This window comes from Bubalus kerabau, chromosome 4 (assembly GCF_029407905.1).
Source record: "Bubalus kerabau isolate K-KA32 ecotype Philippines breed swamp buffalo chromosome 4, PCC_UOA_SB_1v2, whole genome shotgun sequence".
Taxonomy (NCBI): Eukaryota; Metazoa; Chordata; class Mammalia; order Artiodactyla; family Bovidae; genus Bubalus; species Bubalus kerabau.
In genome coordinates this window covers 52,501,145-52,526,784 of record NC_073627.1, presented here as the reverse complement: position 1 = coordinate 52,526,784, position 25,640 = coordinate 52,501,145, and the positions used below count along the sequence as shown (strand labels likewise).

General features: G+C 39.0%; 1 protein-coding gene across 1 annotated transcript in view; it reads right to left on the bottom strand.

Moving 5' to 3' along the window:
- The window catches only part of BCAS3 (BCAS3 microtubule associated cell migration factor), a 589,753-nt gene that overhangs the window by 262,020 nt on the left and 302,093 nt on the right, over positions 1 to 25,640 (bottom strand). The window contains exon 25 of the mRNA XM_055579668.1: positions 22,057 to 22,154. Within this exon, the coding sequence (XP_055435643.1) occupies positions 22,057 to 22,154 (98 nt within the window). The remainder of the gene's footprint in view (positions 1 to 22,056; positions 22,155 to 25,640) is intronic.

Sequence of the window (25,640 nt, the reverse complement as noted above, 5' to 3'; positions counted from 1 at the left end):
TTTGATGATCACAACCTCAAAATAATTTTGTCTCAGCTAAGTACATCTTTTAATTTGCATATTACTATTTTTGTGAATGTAAATATTACTACAGAGTTTTCCTTAGTAATTTTTAAACTTTTAAAACCCTATGATTGGGACTTTGCTGGTGCTCCAGTAGCTAAGACTCCATGCTCCTAGTGCAGAGGGCCCAGGTTGGATCCCTGGTTCGGGAAGATACCACATGCCATGTGGCATGGCCTCCCTGCAGCCCACACAAAAAAGTATTACTAAAATTAAACCATAATAAACCACTGTTGATTCCTGACACCATAGTTTTAAAGCACACTGCAATGAAAATATCACCATCAACAGCAGAACTGATAGAAGTATCATCTCAGCACCTTTCAATTTATCAATATTCTGATCCTCTCAATGCAACTGGCAAAATTTAGTACCTTTTTGCACATAAAAATACAAAGGCATAAAATGGGTCAGCTGAAGACTCTGTAGTCCCTCAATATTAATGGACAAGCAAAGCAAAGCAAAAACATTTTTCTCCCAGATATACTTTCATATCTGAGCACTACTTTTTTAGTTTATCGAAAAGCCTAATTTTACTGTTCAGAACTGGGTGGGGGAGGTACTTCTGAGTACACTACACCAAACAAATCAGAAAAGCTTTACCATGTGAAAACACAAGTCCAGTGTATGGGATTTGAACAGCTCTTACAAGTTTCAAAGTGACTAAGAACTCTTAGAGCTTTATAGTAATAAATATTATAGTGTATCAAGGTCCATTGGGAATCTCCACTCACGTTATACCATGATAGAAGATCAAGGTGTCAGGTCCATTTAGAATCAGAGCTTTGGGGGGTTCTTTTATGCTTTAATCTATATTGTGAAAAAGCAATTAACAATATTTCCAGGAGAAATACAGTCCCTTTGCCTCTCTCTCCCTCACCCACAAATATAGAATAGACTGGGAGTTACAAACACCAGTGTTCCTTTAGTTTGCATTTTCCCACAATTAGATGGGTAAAGAAATGTGACTGTGGGCAATCACCATGCCTTAGTGAAAGCCTTTTTCAGCTTGAGAAAACATTACCTGATTGATAGTGGCTTTCCTAGCTGAAAATAAATGGTTACTGCTTAAAGGGTAAGAGTCTCTCTGTGAGCTACAGGGCTACCTAGGTGAACCACAAGCACAATTGTTTTCAACCAACAAAACCTTATCAAAGAGGTTGTACCCATGGCCTCTTAAAATAGATAAGCCACTCAAAGAGTCTGGAGGTGCTGTATTCTGTGGCTTCTCAGATGTACACAGTATACCAATAAGGAAACATGGTTCCTAGGTCAGATATATACCTTCTGCTGATTGTATGAACAAAATCAGCGCAGGCTATTGTGCTGGGGCTCCCTTCATGATCCAATGGCTAAGAAACCACCTTGTAATGCAGGGGACATGGGTTCTATCCCTGGTCGGGGAACTAAGATCCCACATGCCGTGGGGCAACTAAGCCTGGTGCAACAGCTACTGAGCCTGTGCCCTAGAGCCCACCAGCCTTAATGAAAGCCCACGCACCACAACCACCGAAGCCCAGTGCCCTAGAGCTGCTCCTAACAAGAGAAGCCCCCGCAAGGGGAACCACCCCGCTCACTGCAACTGGAGAAAGCCTGTAAGCAGCAATGACGACCCAGCACAGTCAAAAATTACATAAATAAAGAAAAAAAATTTTTAATCAACTAGACTTCAATAAAAGGGGTAGGCTACTGTGGTCAAGATGGTGTTCAATATCCTGGAGAAAGTGAAGGTTTCACAGGGTCGTATCTTTGTACTATCACCAACAAGGTAACAAAATACAAGTTATTAACCATCATTTAACCTCAGTTTCAGAAAAAGCAATAGCATCCCACTCCAGTACTGTTGCCTGGAAAATCCCATGGATGAAGGAGCCTGGTGGGCTGCAGTCCATGGGGTCGCTAAGAGTCGGACACGACTGAGCGACTCCACTTTCACTTTTCACTTTCATGCATTGGAGAAGGAAATGGCAACCCACTCCAGTGTTCTTGCCTGGAGAATCCCAGGGATGGGGGAGCCCGGTGGGCTGCGTCTATGGGATCGCACAGAGTTGGACACGACTGAAGCAACTTAGCAGCAGCAGCAACAACCTCAGTTTATTTGTGTAAGTAAATAAACAATAATATCTTGCGACGGTAACCTGTCAAATTCTGAAAAATATGATAGCTGGTAAGAGCTTCATTTATGCTTTGCAAGGATAACGCGTGAGTGCAGTCTAAAAGACTAAATGAAAACAAAGTCGTCTTTTCACTTCTGTTACCCAGGCACTTAGTCCCCCTCCTAGGAGGCAACTACTATGTCGACTCAACTTCAAAAATTTGGTTTCAATATTCCATGCTGAAACGTTGAATTCATTAACCTTTATTGAGTGCCTATTATGTGTCAGAACCGTTCAGGGTGCTGTGGGGAGTTCAAAGATGAGCTCACGGTTTTGAAAGGGAAATGGTTCCCAACTACCTTTAATACGAGGTGATAAACACAACAGTAAAAGTTTAAGAACAGAGGAGAAAGTAATTAATTTAATCAGTGAGGTGGACTGGAATAAAAAGTATAATTAAGAACATGTTTCACGGCAAATGAAAAGTTTCAGGCACCATACCAACATTTTTCCAAGGTCTCTCTGGCACAGGCCCTCTGATTCAGGAGTTAGGACCCTACCGTGGAGATTAAAAACTCTTATTTAGAGGTATTCACTCGTGACTAAAAATCTCTGCCATAAGAAAAGTCAGCCTGATACGAGGAATGTCAAAGGGGTTATCACAGATGCACTAAGTGTCTTCTTTAGGTAGTAAGAAGCTGAAGGGTGAGGAGTCTTTTCCCATCATACATTCTTCATTGGAAAACTGTATGGTGGTGTTGTCGTTCAGTTGCCCAGTCATGTCTGACTCTTTGCGACCCCATGGACTACAGCACAACAGGCCTCACTGTCCCTCACCGTCTCCTGGAGTTTGCCCAAGTTCATGTTCATCGCATCAGTGATGCCATCCAGCCATCTCATCCTCCTTCGCCCTCTTCTCCTTCTGCCTTCGATCTTTCCCAGCATCAGGGACTTTTCCAATGAGTCGTCTGTTTGCATCAGATGACCAAAATACTGGAGGTTCAGTTTCAGCATGAGGCCTTCCAGAGACTATTCAGGGTTAATATCCATTAAGATTGACTGGTTTGATCTTCTTGCTGTCCAGGGGACTCTCAGGTGTTTTCTCCAGCACCACAGTTCGACGGCATCAATTCTTTGGTGCTCTGCCTTCTCTGTGGTCCAGCTCTCAAAACCAGATGTGACCACTGGGAAGACCATAGCTTTGACTAAACAGACCTTTGTCGGTAGAGTAATGTCTCTGCTTTTCAACACACTGTGTAGGCTTGTCATCCCTTTCCTGCCAAGAAGCAATCGTCTTCTGATTTCATGGCTGCAGTCACTGTCCGCAGTGATTTTGCAGCCCAGGAAGAGGGTAATGGATGACTAACTGGAGAGTTCAAGTTTCAAGTGCAACTTTCGGTATTCTGCACAATTGCAACACCGAGCATTTACAGAATAACTAGGGTCTCTTCGATACTCTTAGAAACAACATTGAAATAGGTTGAAGACTCAAGATGGTATGTCTCATAGGACTGCCGAGAGCTCAACTACAACTCACAAGTCTGCAATGGCATTAGCAAAATGGTAGCAACTCAAAACAAACCTTTTTGGTTTAATGGAATTTAAGTCAAATCCCTATATGTGAATATCCTGGGCCCATGTACAAGAGGAGCTAGCTAAAAAGACAGTCCCAAATACCCCCACAGCAACACATGTGGAAGTTAGCCTAGTATGACCAGAAGACAAAAGTCGAGTCCATTACTTTCAAGTTTACACGCCTGACAACAGATCTAGGGATGCAGGAATTGGCCAGCTAATGTTTTATAAACATAACCTTCAAACACAAATTTCCGTGCCAGTCTAACAAAACTAAAGCAAACCTGACTTGAAGGTCATAATCGCCTTATACTTTATTATTTGGTTATGTAAAAGCTATCAAAGAGGGGAAACGTGCTACACAAACTTTTTTTTTTTTTTTTTTAGAAAAAAATGACATGAAAGATCATTTGAAACACTCTATAAAATACGCCAACAGATCACACAATTTACCCAGGGCTCAAACAAAGGAATAGTGATCATAAACATAATAACAACTGAAACAAAGAATTCTAGGTCAAGATTCTCTTTTCTGGGTTTAAAGAGGTAATACATACACAAAGATGCAACATTTAGTTCAGTACAGTCACTCAGTCGTGTCCGACTCTTTGTGACCCCATGAATCGCAGCACGCCAGGCCTCCCTGTCCATCACCAACTCCCAGAGTTCACTCAAACTCATGTCCATCAAGTCGGTGATGCCAGCCAGCCATCTCATCCTCTGTCGTCCCCTTCTCCTCCTGCCCCCAATCCCTCTCAGCATCAGGGTCTTTTCCAATGAGACAACTCTTCGCATGAGGTGGCCAGAGTACTGGAGTTTCAGCTTTAGCATCATTTCTTCCAAAGAACACCCAGGGCTGATCTCCTTTAGAATGGACTGGTTGGATCTCCTTGCAGTTCAAGGGACTCTCAAGAGTCTTCTCCAACACCACAGTTCAAAAGCATCAATTCTTCGGCGCTCAGCTTTCTTCACAGTCCAACTCTCACATCCATACATGACCACAGGAAAAACCATAGCCTTGAATAGATGGACCTTTGTTGGCAAAGTAATGTCTCTGCTTTTTAATATGCTATCTAGGTTGGTCATAACTTTCCTTCCAAGGAGTAAGCGTCTTTTAATTTCATGGCTGCAATCACCATCCGCAGTGATTTTGGAGCCCCCAAAAATAAATTCTGACACTGTTTCCACTGTTTCCCCATCTATCTGCCATGAAGTAATGGGACCAGATGCCATAATCTTAGTTTTCTGAATGTTGAGCTTTAAGCCAACTTTTTCATTCTCGTCTATCACTTTCATCAAGAGGCGTTTTAGTTCTTCTTCACTTTCTGCCATAAGGGTGGTGTCATCTGCATATCTGAGGTTTTTCATATTTCTCCCGGCAATCTTGATTCCAGCTTGGGCTTCTTCCAGCCCGCGTTTCTCATGATGTACTCTGCATAGAAGTTATATAAGCAGGGTAACAGTATACAGCCTTGACCAGCTTGGGCTTCTTTCAGCCCGCGTTTCTCATGATGTACTCTGCATAGAAGTTAAATAAGCAGGGTAACAGTATACAGCCTTGACGTACTCCTTTTCCTATTTGGAACCAGTCTGTTGTTCCATGTCCAGTTCTAACTGTTGCTTCCTGACCTGCATATAGAATTCTCAAGAGGCAGATCGGGTGGTCTGATATTCCCATCTCTTTCAGAATTTTCCACAGTTTATTGTGATCCACACAGTCAAAGGCTTTGGCATAGTCAATAAAGCAGAAATAGATGTTTTTCTGGAACTCTCTTGCTTTTTTCGATGATCCAGTGGATGTTGGCAATTTCATCTCTGGTTCCTCTGCCTTTTGTAAAACCAGCTTGAACATCTGGAAGTTCATGGTTCATGTATTGCAGAATTTTGAGCATTACTTTACTAGCGTGTGAGATGAGTGCAATTGTGTGGTAATTTGAGCATTCTTTTTGGCATTGCCTTTCTTTGGGATTGGAATGAAAACTGACCTTTTCCAGTCCTGTGGCGACTGATGACTTTTCCAAATTTGCTAGCATATTGAGTGCAGCACTTTCACAGCATCATTTTTCAGGATTTGAAATAGCTCAACTGGAATTCCATCACCTCCACTAGCTTTGTTTGTAGTGATGCTTTCTAAGGCCCATTTGACTTCACATTCCAGGATGTCTGGCTCTAGGTGAGTGATCACACCATCGTGATTATCTGGGTCGTGAAGCTCTTTTTTGTACAGTTCTTCTATGTATTCTTGCCACCTCTTTTTAATATCTGCTGCTTCTGTTAGGTCCATACCATTTCTGTCCTTTATTGAGCCCATCTTTGCATGAAATGTTCCCTTGGTATCTCTAATTTTCATGAAGAGAACTCTAGCCTTTCCCATTCTGTTGTTTTCCTCCATTTCATTGCATTGATTGCTGAAGAAGGCTTTCTTATCTTTTCTTGCTATTCTTTAGAACCCTGCATTCAGATGCTTATATCTTTCCTTTTCTCCTTTGCTTTTCGCTTCTCTTCTTTTCACAGCTATTTGTAAGGCCTCCCCAGACAGCCATTTTGCTTTTTTGCATTTCTTTTCCATGGGGATGGTCTTGATCCCTGTCTCCTGTACAATGTCACGAACCTCAGTCCATAGTTCATCAGGCACTCTGTCTATCAGATCTAGTCCCTTAAATCTATTTCTCACTTTCACTGTATAATCATAAGGGATTTGCTTTAGGTCATACCTGAATGGTCTAGTGGTTTTCCCTACTTTCTTCAATTTAAGTCTGAATTTGGCAATAAGGAGCTCATGATCTGAGCCACAGTCAGCTCCTGGTCTTGTTTTTGCTGACTGTATAGAGCTTCTCCATCTTTGGCTGCAAAGAATATAATCAATCTGATTTCGGTGTTGACTATCTGGTAATGTCTATGTGTAGAGTTTTCTCTTGTGTTGTTGGAAGAGGGTGTTTGCTATGACCTGTGCGTTCTCTTGGCAAAACTCTATTAGCCTTTGCCCTGCTTCATTCCATACTCCAAGGCCAAATCTGCCTGTTACTCCAGGTGTTTCTTAACTTCTTATTTTTGCATTCCAGTCCCCTATAATGAAAAGGATCTTTTTTGGGTGTTTGTTCTAGAAGGTCTTGTAGGTCTTCATAGAACCATTCAACTTCAGCTTCTTCAGCATTACTGGTTGGGGCATAGGCTTGGATTACCGTGATATTGAATGGTTTGCCTTAGAAACGAACAGAGATCATTCTGTCATTTTTGAGATTGCATTCAAGTACTGCATTTCAGACTCTTTTGTTGACCACGATGGCTACTCCATTTCTTCTAAGGGATTCCTGCCCACAGTAGTAGATATAATGATCATCTGAGTTAAATTCACCCATTACAGTCCATTTTAGTTCGCTGATTCCTAGAATGTTGACGTTCACTCTTGTCATCTCCTGTTTGACCACTTCCAACTTGCCTTGATTCATGGACCTGACATTCCAGGTTCCTATGCAATATTGCTCTTTACAGCATCGGACCTTGCCTCTATCACCAGTCCCATCCACAGCTGTGTATTGTTTTTGCTTTGGCTCTATCCCTTCATTCTTTCTGGAGTTATTTCTCCACTGATCTCCAGTAGCATATTGGGCAGCTACTGACCTGGGGAGTTCCTCTTTCAGTATCCTATCATTTTGCCTTTTCATACTGTTCATGGGGTTCTCAAGGCAAGAATACTGAAGTGGTTTGCCATTCCTTTCTCCAGTGGACCACATTCTGTCAGACCTCTCCACCATGACCCGTCCGTCTTGGGTGGCCCCACACAGCATGGCTTAGTTTCATTGAGTTAGACAAGGCTGTGTCTGGTCCATGTGATCAGACTGGCCTGTTTTCTGTGATTATGGTTTCAGTGTGTCTGCCCTCTGATGCCCTCTCGCAACACCTACCGTCTTACTTGGGTTTCTCTTACCTTGGACATGGGGTATCTCTTCACGGCTGCTCCAGCAAAGCGCAGCTGCTGCTCCTTACCTTGGATGAGGGTGTCTCCTCACGGCTGCCCTTCCTGACCTTGAACATCGACGTCAGAAGAGGGTAGAAAGAGTACCCACTTGCTAGTGTTAGCAATGGAGTTATATACTCTCCAATGAATCCAAAGACTGCAAAGATGCAACATTACTAAGTTTTAAATATTTTGTGATATATTTAAAGGCTTATGTTTCATCAGAAATCAATAATGCAACACATATTGATTATCTGCTCTGTGGCAGGTACCAATACCCAGCATGTGGAAATACAAAGACAACTCTTGTTTTCAAATAGCCCTCTATTACATGGCATTACTTTTTCCCTCTTTTTCAAGGCATCCCCACCCAGACTCTGCGACTTCATGGACTGTAGCCCTTCAGGTTCCTCTTGTCCACGGAATTTTCCAGGCAAGGATACTGGAATGGGTAAGCCATTTCCTTCCTCACGGGATCTTCCTGACCCAGAGATTGAACCTGGGTCCTCCAGCATTGCAGGCAGATTCTTTACTGCTTGAGCCACCAAGGAAGCCCCAATAACGCCCATCAGAGGTGTCTTAAGCCAAGTGGTGACAGCAATCAGGATCCACATTGACTGTTAAGTCCTTTCCTAACTGCACTATTGCTATTTTCACATGGCAACTTAATCTTGATCACAATACACTTACATACACTGGTACAAAGAGTAACTTAAGAATTGCTATCAGTGTCCCCACCTTCAACTCACATCCATGGATCATGGATGCTGTAACATCCGCTTACTCAATTTCTTTTTTGTCAGCATACACTTAGCTGCAGGAAAAGATCAAGTTCAAATGTGTTATGATTTAAGTTGCACTTCTAATCCAAGTATTTGAATCAGTGAGAAGAAATTCTATTTTGTTATTTGAAAAATCACAAGCTACAAACACTAAAGTCACGACTTTCACGCAGAGGTAAAATTCAAACTTCGGCACCCCAAAATCCTAGAGATACAATGTTCTAATCCTTTAAGAATGCCCTGATCTGCAGTTATTATGATAGCCTCTTAATACTAGGAAGGAGATAAGGAGGGACAAAACCTCTATTTTCCTTCGCTCCATTCACAACTTAGCCCCAAAGTTCTGAATATAAGCATTTTCTGTAACAATAAGCCACCTTTACAACAACCAGATAATTATAGGTTCAGGTCAAGAACCCTAGACCATATTGATTACAGCTCTATGCAAGAAGGACCCTCCAGCACTGTTTGTATCCACTCTAACAGGGACAGCTTTTAAGTGTCTGTGACACTCAGTATTTTCAGTCCTATCAGTGCCAGAAATGGAAAGCCAATGACGAGGCAGCCTGTCAGTCGTTGCCTGAAGCAATAAGGACAAGCTGGGAATTCATCACACTGGAGCTTCATCTGCCAGCTGCATTCACACATTTTCACCACCTGAATAGTTGATTCTCTTCAACTCCCACGTGACTCATTTCAGCATACAGTGTTTTGAAATGAATATTTGATCAGGCAGGGTAAAAAGAGGTTTGGGCTTATCTGAGGTGTCACCATAATGCACTCTAAGTATTTCTAAGTATCAGGAACTAGGTGTCTTAAATCCCACTCTTTGCATATTTCTGAAATGGATCTGTGATCCTAATGAAATATGATTAAATGAGATAAACCATGTGAAAACACCTAACACGTTGTTAGGCACATAGCTGTTTATAAATAAATACTAGTTTCCCATTTTCTTACTTCCATCTAATGGTAAACATCCTGATGATTCCTCATAGAGCACTGGGAGACAGGTATCTCAAACTGTCAAAGACACTTAAAAATAATTCTAACTTTGTCAAAATGTTAAACCCTCACCCAAATATGAACCTAAGAAATAAAGAAACATGGTAGGCTGAAAATTAAAATTGCTTTGTGATTTGTGGACTTCAGGATTATTAGGGTGCTGATATGACAAGATGTGGTTTTCTTTGTATTTATCCTACTTGGGGCAAGCTAACCTTGAAATTGGAGTTGATGTCTTTAATTAATTTTAGAAAATATTCAGCCCTTCATTTATTTATTTTGCCCTATCCTGGCTTTTTTTCCATCCATCTCTAACAACTGCATGTACGTTAGGCAGGTAAATACCACAACATACATTTCTCACACTGAGTTTTGTTGTATTTCATTTTCTTCTTTCTTCACTTCAGTTTAGGTAAGTTTTGACTTGTTTTTGAATTTCTGATTCTATCTTCCTCTTCATACAGTCAGCTGCTAAGCCCATTCAATAATTTATTTCTTTAATAAATTTTATTTTTCAATTTTAGAAAGTCTGTTGAGCTCTTTTATAGATTTTGTCCATTTTTTGTTATTCCAATGTAGGAATAATACAATATAAGGATTCAGGTGTCCCAATATAGGAATGACACAATAGAGGAATGTTAAGTTTTCATTTAAAACAACAACTACATCTAACATTATATGTAACAGTGAAATGTTAAACACTTCCCTATAAGATTACGTAGAAGACAAGACTTTCAATATCATCACTTCTACTCAACGTACTAGAGATCTAAGCAAATACAATAAGGGGGGAAAGAAATGAGGTGTAAAGATGGGAAAAAATATAACCATCTTTATTTGTAGATGACATGACTGCTGAGCAAAAAATCCAAACAGATCTATTACATTAATACATGAATTTATAAAGGATTCTGGATACTAGTTCAATATACCGCCCCCCCCCCCAAAATGTATACTATATACTATGGAAAAATCCTAAAAAACAAAGCCTGCTATTCATTATAGCATTAAAGCATCAAATGACTGAAATAAATGTTACAAAATATGTAAGACTCCTACATTAAAAGTTAACAAACGTCAGGAGAAATTAAAGAAGACCACCGGGCTTCCCTGGTGGCTCAGTGGTAAAGAATCCACCTGCCAATGCAGGAGACATGAGTTTGATCCCTGGGTCGGAAAGATCCCCTGGAGAAGGAAATGGCAAACCATTCCAGTATTCTTGGCTGGGGAATCCCATGAATAGAGAAGCCTGGTGGGCTACAGTCCATGACGATGCAAAAGAGTTGGACATTACTTGGCGACTAAACAACAAGATAAATGGATAGCTATACAAGATTCATCTATTGAAAGAGTCCATATTGTTAGGATGTCAAATCTCCTAATTGTGACCCACAGATTCAATGAAAAATGACTCAAATCTCATCTAAATTTTTGTAGAGATGAATATACATTTAATCTGTAGTATGTGTGTATATAGATATATACATATAATACATACATACATGTATATATATTATATAAATATGATTGTTGTTTTGGGGGAATTAAGACCGTTTTGTGTACTTAAAGATAGGAATCCGAAGAGTTTTTGTATGTGATTATATCTATCAATATTGAAAACATTTATGTGTTAATCCATTAAAATTTTAATTTTGAAACATTACAAATAACGATAGTCATGCTTTCTTTTTTTGAGGTATATTACATAAATTTTTATTGAAGTATAGATGATTTATGATACTATATTAGTTTCAGGTATACAACATGGTGAGTCAATATTTTATACTCTATTTAAACTTATTACAAAATAATGGCTATATACTTGTTGTGTATTTCACCATAGTAGTTTGTGCCTCTTAATCTACCCACCTACCTCTATCTTGCCCATCTCCCTTTCCCTCTCTTTACTGGTAACCACTATTTTAATCTCTGTGAGTTTAATTTTGTTTTGTTATATACACTCATTTGCCTTGTTTTTTGATTCCACATATAAGTGATAATATACAGTGTTTGTCTTTGTCTGTCTTATTTCACTAAGCATAATACTCTCCAGGTTCATCTACATTTCTGCAAATGGCAGAATTTCATTCTTTATTATGGCTGAGGCACATTCCGTTGTACATACATACTACATCTTCTTTATCCATTCATCTACTGATGGGCAATTAGGCTGCTTCTCTATCTTGGTTACTGTGAATAATGCTACTATGAACATTGAGGTTCATGTATCTTTTTGAATTAGTATTTTCATTTCTTCAGATATATACTCAGGAGTAGAACCACTGGATCAGTTCTCTTCTTAGTTTTCTCAGGAATATATACCATTTTTGCAGTGGCTGTACCAAACCAGAACCCCACCAGCAGTCTACTTGGGCGCCCTTTTCTCTATATTATCACCAACATTTGTTCTTTTTGACTAGATTTTTCATTGATAGCCTTTCTGATAGCTGTGAGATGATATCTCACTGTGGTTTTGAATTGAATTTCTCCTTTGATTTCTGGTGGCTCAGACAATAAAGAATCTGCCTGCAATGCAGGAGACCTGGATTCGATCTCTGGGTCTGGAATCCCCAGAGAAGGGCATGGCAACCTACTCCAGTATTCTTGCCTGGCGAATCCCATGGACTGGGAAGGCTGACGGGCTACAGTTCATGGGATCACAAAGAGTCGGACACGACTGAGCGACTTACACTTTGATAGCAATGCTGAGCTTCTTTTCATGTGGTTGTTGACTATCTGTATGTCTTCTTTGGAAAAATGCCTATGCAGGTCTTCTGCACATTTTTTTTTTCTTTTTTAAAAAACTAATTTATTTATTTTAATTGGACGCTAATTATTGCCATTTTTTAATTGTGTTTTTATATTAAGTTGTAAGCGCTATGTATATATTTTGGATATTAACCACTATCGTCATATCATTGGTTAAATTTATTTCTAGGCATTTTACTACTTTTAATCCAATTCTAAATTGTTTCATTAATTTCTCTATAGTTCATTATTAGTCTATAAATAAACAATATATTTCTGTATATTCATCTTGTATCCTGTAACTTCACTGAATTCATTTATTATAGTTTTTTGATGGAGACGAAGTTTTTTCATACATAGTATCATATAATCTGCAAACAGTGACAGTTTTATTTCTTCCCTTCCAACTTGGATGCTTTTTAATTCTTTTTCTTGTCTGATGTCTGTGGCTGGGACTTCCAATACTATGTTAAATAGAAGTGGTAAGAGTGAGTGGGGATCCTTGTCTTGTTCCTGATTTTAAAGGAAAGACTTTCAGCTTTTTACCACTGAATAGATGTAACTGGAGGGTTTCTCAAAACTGGCCTTTAATATGCTTCTCTTACACCCACTTTGATGCGAGTCCATCATGAATGAATGTTGGTTTTCGTCAAAGGCTTTTTCTCCATCTATTGTTGTAAGTCAGAAATGGAATTGGAAAAGGATTGTGCATGTTCATATTCTGAGTCTTTTCAGATGCTAGGGATATTCTTCCCTGATAGAACACTTAACGTGTTAGTTACAATGATATCTGAAACCATACCAGTTAACTTATGCAATCTGTTGTATTAAAATCCTTTGTTCTATCTTGCACTTGAAATGAGTCCATTACCATACATAATTTTATAAGACCAGTCATTTGGAAAACACTGCATATCTTCCAAATGTTGACTTATTTTATGACATAAAATATCATACTAGGTAATATCACCACCTATCTCATCAGAAATGTGTTTAAGTATGGGACCTGTTGTGCAGACTGGTGGATACATGGTTTCCAAATTTCTAATTTTCAATTGAAGACTAGAATTTTATCATTGGTAGTAAATATTTGTCAGTTTGTTTTTTTTTTGAAATGACAGGTTTACTTTGTTCATTTTTGAGAACATTTCTACCAAATATCAATGTCTAAATGAATGAAGTTTCAGTTTTTCTTTTAAGTAAAATGGCATTCCATGAAAACAGTTGCTAGTTCATTGCAAAACAGACACACAAGCGCAATTCCCTCAAGACAACTAGTGTGCATTAATTCAATTACGATATATAGAACATTAAAAAGTACACAAACATGAAAATTTAATAAAATTTATTAGCTTCTAAAATTTAGTAAAATTAATAATGTTTACTGTATCAAGAAAGCCTTAAGTAATTATATCTTTTTTTTAAACTATGAGCAAGTTGCATCTGCTATGAGTATAGCTTGGTGCCACTGCTTTTTACCATGCTAAGAGGCCATCAGGTTTATACACCACTGCTTCAGCACCATCTATACTAAATGTCAAGATGGCAAAAAAAGACAAAAAATGAATTCATATTTATAAAAATAGTTTTTACTCGCTGACCCCTTGAAAGTGTATTGGACACTTTCAGAGAGGTCCATGGACCACACCATCTGCTGGTATGTGTGTGCATATGTATGTGCATGGAAATGTAAAGACATACATTAATCTATATTTTATATTCTAGAATAGCCAAGAAATGACTAAAGGAAAAAGTAGAGACATTAATTTGTTACATTTCAAAACTTACTAAAAAGCTAGTTATTAAGATAGTGTATGATAGTGGTATAAAAGACAGGGGTGAGTGTGTGTGTGTGTGTGTTTGTGTGTGTATATATATATATGGAAGAAAATAGAGAATCCAGGAAAAATATGATTTTTTAAAAAAGCATCGTCAAAATTCATTGGGGGAAAGATCTTTTTGATGAATAGTACTGGAACACACTTATCTGGAAGAAACTGAACCTTGATCCTTGCCTCATCTCATAATAAAAAATATTTTGAAAAGATTCATAGGCTAAATGCAAAAGCCAAAACCATATAATTACTAAGGAAAAGCACTGAAACACATAAAGTAAAAATAATGGAAAAAATGTATTTCTGCTTGTCAAAAAACACCAATAAGAAAGTGAAAAGGCAATGAATTGAAAGGACATACTGGCAAAATATCCAACAAAAAGCCTCATCCAGTATAAAGAACCCCTGAAACTCAACAGACAACAGACCCAATAAAAACTGGTGAAAGACTTCACAAATACATTGGAAAAGGTATCTAAATCTCCAGTAAGTATATGCAAGTTGCACAGTATCAGTACTCATCAGAGAAAAGCAAATTAAGACCACAGTTTACATTCACTAGAATGGCTCACACACTGCTGTTAAGAATGAAAAAATGGTATAGTCATTAGGAATACTTCCTTGACAGTTCCTAATAAAGCTAAACACATGCCTACCTTCTGAGCCAGCGCTTCCAATCCTATGTACATGCCCAGAAGATATGAATGACTATGTCAAAAAAAGACTTATACAGCAAAGTTTATAGCTGCAGCTGCTACTGCTGCTGCTGCTAAGTCGCTTCAGTCGTGTCCGACTCTGTGCGACCCCATAGACGGCAGCCCACAAGGCTCCCCCGTCCCTGGGATTCTCCAGGCAAGAACACTGGAGTGGGTTGCCATTTCCTTCTCCAATGCATGAAAGCGAAAAGTAAAAGTGAAGTCACTGAGTCTTGTCCAACTCCTAGTGACCCCATGGACTGCGGCCCACCAGGCTCCCCCGTCCATGAGATTTTCCAGGCAAGAGTGCTGGAGTGGGGTGCCATTGCCTTCTCCAAGTTTATAGCAGCCTTATTAATAATATGCCAAAAGCTAAAAACAACAGAGTAATGGATACATAAACTGTGTTATATTCAAACTATGCTGCAATGTAAAAAAAAAAAAAAAAATGAACTAGTGACACTTGTAATACTTGAATGAATCTCAAAAACATTAAATTAAGTAAAAGAAGCCAGATGCAAGAGAACGTACAGAATGATTCTCTTTACTTGAAGTTCAATATAAACAAAGCTAATTTACGATGATAAAAGTCATAGTCTGGGTCAAAGGTAGTCTTGACTGGAGGAGGAATAAAGGAACTTTCTGAAATGATGGAAATAGTCTAACTTTGATCTGAATGGTGATTATCTGGGTATAAAAACTGATCAAGCTGTATGATTAAGATATGTGCATTTTTGCTATATGTAAACCATACCCTAATTAAAAAAAAATCCTTCAAAGATGATCTAAAATATAGATGTATCAATTTTTCAAGCTAGAAGGAACTTTGCAAATAACCTACTTCAATTCTTTTCTTCATTTTATAGAAGTAAGCCTTGGGTTTTGAAGCCATTTCTTAAAGAGCTAGTTCCAGGCAGAGCAGAGACTAGAACCAAAGATCTGTAAGTGACTAGTCACTATTCCTTCCACTGCCTCAAGCTTCAAAAACAAAACTGTTCCCAGGAACAATTATTTCCACTTTGATTATTTGCTTTAGTTTTTCTCTGACAGTTTTCAACAATATGCAGGGGAATACCACGAGCTCTGGTTCCGACTAGTTGCCCGGGTGAGGTCCCAGGCTGCTTTTTAATTGCTCACTGGGCTTACACAGTCAGTGGAGAGAGGCTCCTTTGTTTGTTTCGAAGTTCATAGATGGCACCTATAAGCATAAGCCTCTCAGGCTCTTGGACACAATTTAAAATAGTGTGGCACTAACAGTTTGACACTAATGTCACTAAGACAAATGGAATCCCCGGTTCAGACTTAAACAAATTCTAATACTGCCCCCAATATTGTCCCTCTGCCTCCACAGTCTCAGGCAACAGACTATATGAACAGTCCAGCCTTGTATTAAAGATGTAGTAATAACGGTACAAAAAAGAAAAGTTGGGTCTTTTGGCCCAAAAGTCTCATGTAAATAATGTGGTACCCTGGTATATCAACAGTAGGGAGAATTCCATCAATTCCTTCTCCAAACGCTTAGGAAAGACTTAAAGTCATGTCATGGACTTGGTGCTTGCAACAGAGAAAGCCAAGGCGAGGTTTCAGCTGACACAAAGATTTATTCAAAGAAGCAATCATCAGAAAAAAACTTTCCCAACAGCTTCTTCTACTTCTGTTTACAGTTTTTTCATCTTCAAGTGGGGCAATCATTTTTTCCTTAATTGTGCTGAGCTAAAATTTTCTACACTGTTAACTTGAATTTCATCTTCTAACATCCTATAAATATTAGAAAGAAGAATGAGAAGAGTATTTAAATCAGGAGGAGAGAGATGTGACTGAGCACTTTTGTGATGGGAAATCAACTCTTTTCCCTATGTTCTTAATCTCTATAATTTACTTTTGATTCTACAGAGGCAGTAGGTGTTCACTAGATGAGAGCTGAAATAAGGCACAGACTTCCTCTTTTCTAATGAAAAAGCCAACCTTAATTACCTTAGTTTGAATATGTACTGTTCAAAGTATAAATAGTGTCACAGTAAAATTACTGACCTCCTTTTTCCCCCTCTAAGGGACTCTGTTCACAGGTCAGGACTAAGCCTTCTTTTAATTTCACCCTCATCCCTAATCCTCTTACTGATTCCACAAAGGCTTTGAATACCCAAGGTACAAGTATGCCTGGAGTTTTCGTCACCTTATAATCACAAAGACTATCTAGAACTCTATTAAATGAAAACCGTATCATCTATTCAAAGAAATAGCTCAACATTTCAAAAGAACTTTATAGCCTTTATATTTGGGAGTTATTTTAGGAAATAATTTGAACATATTCCTGCCCAAAAAGGTACAGCAAATTTTTATAAAGGGAAAAAAAAATTTTTTTTTTTTGGTCTTTTGGCCATCCTGCATGGCATGTGGGGTCTTATTCCCTGATCTGGGATTGAACCTGTGCCCACTGCAGTGGAAACAGGGGGTCTTAACCACTGGATCACGAGGGAAGTCCCTTAAATTCTTTTCACAGAGGCAGAAAAGAATGGCTAGGTAGGAAGCATGACTTGTTGAAGGTTTTAGCAAGAGTTCAAGACTATGACTATAATACCATGGTGTCTATCACCTGTTCTAGTTATGAAAATCATGGAGCTAAGTGACCTCACCACGGTAGACTGAACAGTGTTTCTTATAAATCCCTTTGCTCTTACCACCAGCATCTCTTATGCCCCTGATGGCTTTAAGATACAATAACAAAGTTTGTATGCCTCTGATTGGAATGGCAACTATAGATACATGAAATATAGCCCTTAGGAATATAGTTGCCCCAGTGCATCAGAGAAATCTCTGTAAGATAAAACCATGCCTCCATAAGAATATCTCTCCAGCAGAGATTTGGCTGCTGTAATAATATCCTTGTTGTCTACCCAACCATACTTTTCTAATAGGTATAATTTTTTTTTAAAGGAAATGGCAACCCACTCCAGGGTTCTTGCCTGGAGAATCCCAGGGACAGGGGAGCCTGGTGGGCTGCCATCTGTGGGGTCGCACAGAGTTGGACACGACTGAAGTGACTTAGCAGCAGCAGCAGCACAAAATGCCAAATACACAAAGTAGGCACAATTTATCATTATAAAATCAATAAAATCAAACCAGTTTGGGTTTTCTTCAAGCAAACAAATTATTTAGATATCTGCAAGAATTGGGTGCTGAAAGCCTGAGTTAATTAAGTCCTTAGAAATCATTTAGATGACTCCAGTTGTACAGAAAAAAGAACATTTCTCTTGAGTCAAGAACAGCAACAAATACCAGATCTGCAACTCTGTCCCTGTTTAGTGGAGTATGTGAGGCAGCACCAATACCTTATGTATCAAAGCCTGCTGGAAAGAACAGGAACTTGTTTCACTGCTCTGTCACAGCTTCCCTTCCCCTCCTGTCATCTGCTCAGGAATGTACACCCAAGCTGCTCTCACCACTTCTAATAACATTTTCTCTATAAAATGTTTACTTTAGTAGAGTCTGACAAAGATGTCTGCTCTTCATACAAGTGGGGCATAAGTTTGTCTTTGAATCTCAGTTGCTTTGAGTTCTTTCTTGGTAAACACCGATTTCCATAGTAAAACTACAAACGAGGACAAACAAACTTAGGACAAACCAGATCTTTCCAGGCTCTGTGTGGATGACTCACCAGCAATTAGAGCTGTTATTAAGTTATCCAACAAGTTATGCAGCCTGCACATCTTGGAACAAGAACTACAGCCACCAATGTGGGAAACAAAGTTTGAACAGGACCCTGACACTATTTCTACCTTTCCCCCCTTTCAGCCCTACACCTTTACCAGAAGGACACGGGTTACAAAGGACAAACAAAAGCAAGAAATTCTTAGATACCTAACCAAAAGAAAAGTACAAAGGGGAAAAAAGGAAGTAATCCATGACACGCGTTGTCTAGAAATACTGTCTGATTCAGACGCTGATGTTCATCAGCTGGATAGGAAAAATGGAGCAGTTCCTTCAGATCTCATTTTTCTGGGTAGCCTGTGTCTAGGTAAATCTATAAAGTCCATTTCCAGAATGGCATTCTCCTTAGACAAGAAGGGAACCTCTGACAATTAACTTCGAAATCTGAGGCAGGGTAGTATTTTTTTCAGTCTCCAAAGATCAGAGGAAACACAACATGGGAAGTAACATCTACATATAAAACAATTATAGATCTGCTGAGTCTAAAATATACATATATAAAGAGACAGCAAGAAACTTGTTCACAGGTACCTAAAGGTATGGAATTTACACTATGCCTAAATCATCTAAGTTAATAAGTGAAAAACTTGTAGTTTAATACATCTCTGTGTGAAGGAGTGAAGCACACACATACCACCTAATCAAGAATCTCTGTAAGAATTTGCCAGCAAAAGTGGCACAATGTCCTGCTGATTTTCGTTTCAGTAGGGTAACACTGCGGGACACACAGATACTGAAAGCAGAACATACAGATCCAAGGCGTAAATAATATTTTCACTTTGAAAATGGTCACAGCCATCAGAAGATCTGATCATATCAAGTTGTATTTTTAAATTCTACTCCTGTGAAAAGTAATTTGATGAACAATAATTACACCACCACTAGTTTCGACAGAGCAAGAGCTGTCACTAAAATAAAGGGATCGCTACAAAGTCTGCCACAGGAACAATTAAAAAGACAGTATGTTTAGTTGTATAAATTGTTTAAAGGTAAGACACAAAGCAAGGAACCCTGATAAGAGGAGGCGCCACACTGGTCATACCTCTCTAAGCAAAGGCAATCAAAACTCCAGATTAGCATCTTCATAACAAGCAGCTGACTCCAAGGCATGGGTCATAATCAGAGACGTATTTCCTGGTTCAGGAGCAACTAGACTCTTGTTAATAGAAGAATCTAAAACAGAATTTCCCTATAAACCTCTTTTCATAAAGAACCCAAATCAGAGTTTGAGATTAGCAGATGCAAACTATTATATAGAGAATGGATAAACAGCAAAGTCCTACTGCATGGCACAGGGCACTGCAGTCAGCATCCCGCGATGAGCCGCGGTGGGAAAGAACACGAAAAAGAAACGTGCAGCTGAATCGCTTTGCTGTAGAGCAGAAATTAACACTACATTGTAAATCAACTGTACTTCAATAAAATAAAATTTTAAAAAAGAACCCAAATCATTTATAGTTTATCTTGTTAAATCAATAGAAAAGTAACACTGTTACAATAGTGGTCCCACTAGACAAAATAGATGAAGTTTTGCCAACAAAATATTATCCGCCCACTTAAAAAATGTGGATCAGTGAAAGAGATCCAGACCATTGGAGAGGTGGAAAATAACTCATAGAAGTCTAATTCCTCATCTATGGTGTTCTTTAGCTCAGCTAGAGAAAGCACACGCATTTCATTGCTCTGGCTGTCATTCTGAAAGGGGCTAATGATTTTCTGCAATGAAAACAGGCTGAGAAAAATAATGGAACTTAGTCACCAAGAAGTAAAGACAAGTCAAGCAGAGGCTCAGAGCTGGGAGAACAATATCCGGGAAACTGCTATGTGTTTCACTGATAGAAACCTAAGTGTTGATAAATCAAGACGTAAGATCTATTCCTTACTCAAACATCAACAGGAAACTCTTCTTGCAGCAGAGTTAAACAAAATTATGGAATCAATAGTTCATTGAAATTCCTCTCTGTGGCACGAGAGAACTTTATAAAGAGCTAAAGTTGAGATAGTGCTATATGAGATATACAGTCTTTCCCCAGACTACGGCATTGAATATGGCACATTTAATAATACACATGGCAACTGCTTTAGTGACGTGCATTTCATCTGACCAACGGCCAGTTACTTGACTCAAATAATATGGCAGTTTAATAATATAAAAAAACAAAACCCCCAATCAACAAAGCCTGCTACTGTAATCCTGAATAAAACACTTCAGGTTAAAACATATCATTTCCAGGATTCACAGTTGTAAATGATAATTCCGTATGAACAGGATCTGTTAAGCATTCTCAGACCGAAACTACCAAAAAGATTTATTAAGTCACCTATCTCAATATCTCTCGCAGTGCAAGTCTAGGGACCTCAGATATTGCTGTGCTGGTTTCCAGGGGACAACCCTGGTTGCCAAGTAAAGCTGAGGAACAAGTATGAGTCCTCTAAAATACAAGCTTCCACCAAGGATGGAAGCACAGCCCTCAGTGTGGACCATGCACTCAGACACAAAGTGCAATCCACTGACAAACAGCTCAGAAAGCCAAGGCAAAGTACAAAACCCATTAGCTTTCAAACTTCGAAACGTCCAGAGACAGAATCAGAAACAGAAGCTTTGGTCTTTTAAAAGTGGCCTTCACAAATCAGTTTTGTGTTTGTTTCCATTTTCTTTCACAGTTTAAGCCTCAATCAGATCAGCTGTCTCCAGGGATTTTGAAATTGCTATAGATTAAAATCCTCTCTGACTCAACTGTTTGACTAATGCTGGGTGTTTAATAATTCTACTTGTAAGAGACTTTTTTTTGATGAAACCCTGCTGTATGCGAGTTTCAGATGCGCCACAGCTGTGCCATATAGAAAGCATCACTGTCCTTACTTTTGTTATCACTGCATTTAGAGATGAGAAAATGTATCATGGAAAACAGTTCTGTTATTTGGCAGATGGGGCCGAAAACAATTTTACAATATTAATTTAGCAACCATCACCTATAGAGGCAAAGACCTATTTCCAGGTACCAAGGATACATATTCGTGGCTTGGTTCCAAGGATAGGAAGTTAATATCTGTTTTAGACGGAGTTAAGTTAATGAATTTCTAAACTTCATGCTTTCAATAATAAAGCCATTTAGGCTATAGCAGTTGGACTCTCTGCTTCCACAGATCAGGCACTTTGATACTCCACAGGTTGAGTAAATTGAATCCATAGATTGTATTTACGTTCTCTGTCAAGGTTGCTTCTCCACATTTGAGAGATCAAAGGCCACAACAGTCATCAACCCTGTAGCCTTCAATACTGTGTTCATTACATTTAATCAAGTGCCAACTCCATGGTATCATTCACCAACCTTAACAATATTTAAATGCATGGCATTGTTTAGCAACAAATGTAGGCACAGTACTGTTTTAATACACAAACACACACACAACTTGCCACACTCATGTGCACGCACACTTGCTCGCTCACACGCAGCCATCCCTCCTCACCCTCCTTCCCCAAGAGAAGAGAAAGATGGCAAGAAATATACAGTATCTACATTTGCAAGAAAAGAAGTTAAAAAGGCATGGGAAAAAAAGCCATTAAACATTTTGTATGCAGTCTTCTACCTGAGGCAGCATCAATCACGGTGGAAATTCCCCTTCGATCAGACACTGGACGGGATGACCCTGGCATGCTGACTGGGTCAGAGCGGACTGGCTGGATCCTGCAATGCAAATGAATTTAATTCACATATGTTACCAGCATCAAAACTGTCCCATGCTACAACAGACCTTAAATTAGCAATGCTGGAATAGCCCAGTCCATTAAAGAACCATACACTCTAAAACAAGGCAAATGGGTGAACTGCAGTCCCTAAGGTTCTTTCAAAAGACTTAAAGCACAGCATTCTCTACACTCTGAACCCCTTCTTCTCTTTGTGTGGTTTTCAACAGCTTTTAAACAAGGGGTTGAAAAACGGATATTCATTTACAAAGGGACAAATGAAACGGAACGAGAGAAGACACAAAACAAATTATGCTGAATCCTTTGGCATCTGAAAAGTGTATGTGGAATCTAGAAAAATGGTACATAGGAAGCTATTTGCAAAGCAGAAGTAGAGCAACAGATGAAGAGAACAAGTATATAGATACCAAGGTGGGGAAGGAGAAGTGGGATGAGTTGAGAGACAGAGGCTAACATATATACTATGTATAAAGCAGATAACTAGTGAGAACCTAGTGTATAGCACAGGAAACTGCTCAAAGTTGATGGGAGGGGAGTTTGGCGGAGAATGGATACATGTATATATATGACTGGGTTGCTCTGCTGTGCGCCTGAAACTATCACAACTATATTTTAGTTACACTCAAATACAAAATAAAAGGTTAAAAAAGGGAGATGAAGAGTTTTAAGAATCTTCAAATTCATGAATAGAATCGTTGCCTTCCTTAAAAGATATCAATTGATAAAAAAATTTGAGCCACTCCCTTAAAATCCTTAAAGAAAATTACTTTACATATGGCAACAAGCATAGGATAACAAACCTAGACAGCATATTAAAAAGGAGAGAAATCCCTTTGCTGACAAAGGACCATACAGTCAAAGCTATGGTGTTTCCAGAAGTCATGTACCGATGTGAGAGGTGAACCATAAAAAAGGCTGAGTGCCAAAGAATTGATGCTTATGAATGTGGTCCTGGAGAAGACTCTTGAGAGTCCCTTGGTCTGCAAGGAGATCCAACCAGTCCATCCTAAAGGAAATCAGTCCTGAATATTCATTGGAAGGACTGATGCTGAAGCTGAAACTCCAATACTTTGACCACCTGATGTGAAGAACTGACTCATGTGAAAAGACCCTGATGCTGGGAAAGATTGAGGGCAGGAGGAGAAGGGGGTGACAGAGGATGAGATGGTTGGATGGTATCATCGACTCAATGGACATGAGTTTGAGCAAACTTCAGGAGATAGCGAAGGACAGGGGAGCCTGGCGTGCTGCAGTCCATGGGGTCGCAAAGAGTTGGATATGACTTAGCGACTGAAAAACAACACAGGATAACGCAGCTGTGTTGGGATGTGGCTGCCAGGGGGTTAGCTAAAATCTCTACACTCTAACTGAGTCACCTTCACAATATCACTAATTAGCATGTAAGAATCAATTAGAATGTCAGCAAAATTGCAATTTACTACATATGAGTTTAAGTTGCTTGGGAATGGTAAATCTATTAATGCTAAGAGTCTAGTTCCAGCTGTATTTCTGCACTATTCACTGAAGGATTTCTGTATGGCCCAAAGAGCTGAGAGGCCCAGGCAACTTAAAGGAAAAAAAGACTTACCATAATAGTCTAAGTGTGTATGTTTTGGCAATGCATTCATTCAATAAGTATTTGTTGAGTATTAGTTATGTGTCAGTAGTATTCAAGGAACAAGCAGAAACAAAACACAAAATGCAAAGTCTGTGTGCAGATGCATGGTATAGCACATGAGCATTCAAGACTGATGCAAAGGAAAACTAGTGTGAAAATGAATGAAACAGGTAAAAAAAGCTCGAAAAGAGGAAATGAGGGAATGAATGCATGGTCCACAGCAGAGTGAGAGGATTTTGTGGAGCTGGAACAGAAATTGGACCCCTATACAGTGTTAGGATGATGTATTTATATGCAAAGGGGCAAGAAGATCCCTTTAAAGACATAAGTAGAAAAAGCAAACCCTTGGATTTGTGGCCAAGCATGATAAATGCAGGTCATCTTGACGAGCATGATTTGGCTTATGCCTAGAGTTTATAGAGGATCCTGTTGAAGATAAGAAGTTGATAAGCACCATGAGACATTACAGAAGCCTGACATTTCAATTACGGACTGTAGAAAAAGGGTCCTCACTGAGAGCACAGTAGGAATGTGTATGTGTTTGTTGTATGAAAGGAATAAATAGCAGGGAGGTGAAATAGCAGGCGCATTTGACCTAGCACTGGAAGTTGGAAATGCTGGTATGCTAATACTGGTCACTGCTCTAGTGGTATAGGACCCAGTAGCCCTTCTATAACAGCTTCTTTTCCCAAGCCAGTCGTGGTGATCCCATCATCTCATGGTGAGATTAATTAGGTCTGCAATGAGTGGGTCTAAGCAAATGTGGGCCAATAAGAAAACAGGAAGAGTTTACTTAAAGTTTCTAGAAGAGCTGTTTTCTGGGTCTTAATGAAAAACAAGGAGCTAGCCTGTTAGATATGCTCAGTGCATGCAAATTAAAGCTGCCTCCCAGTCTAAATAACTTATGTGGGCTAATAAATTTCCTATTACTAATTCAATTAATAGCACTGGAGTTTCTGAATCAACCAGGGTTGTGGGTGGAGTGTGCTTTGGGTTAGATGAAAGAAGGTTGGCTAAGAACTGATGTACTGAAACCAGGCACCAGATACACAGGGGTTTAGTCTATTATTCTTCTTAATTTTACAAATTTTATATATGCTTGAAATGTTTCCATAAAAAAAATACAAAAATAAAAAACTGGTAGGGGTGATGAAAATGTCCCAGAATTAGGAGGATGCAGCAAAACATAGTGACTACACTAAAACCACTGAACTGTACGCTGCGTTTTATGTTATATTAATTACATATCACTTAAAATAACATGATTAAAGTGTGAGGATCTAATGTATCACACAGTAACTATGGTTTTGATAATACTGAAGAAGTTTGCTAAAAGAGTAGAAGTTAAATGTTCTCACACAGAAAGATCACAACATACATATATAAAATGTATCAAACAATGGATGTATTAATTAACTAGATGAAAAAATGAAATGAAGTTGATTTCCCAGGAGCTAACCTCGAATGGAAAACTAGGTTTTATATCTCATTCTTTTACATTATCTATTTCTCAGGTCTGTTCATAAATAATTCATTGACCTTTTTCTACATGTTAAATCCTTATTCCAAATAAGGAGCTGCTGCAAGATTAGCCAGGCTCCCCTGGTGCCTCAGTGGTAAAGAATTCACCTGCCAATGTAGGAGACATGGATTCGATCCCTGGGTCGGGACGATACCCTGGAGAAGGAAATGGCAACTCACTCCAGTATACTAGCCTGGCAAATCCCACGGACAGACAATCTTGGCAGGCTATTGCCCATGGGATCATAAAAGAGTCAGACACAACTGAGTGATGAAACAACTCTGAGGTTAGCCATGCCGATCCCCTCATGGATATGACAGCCAACA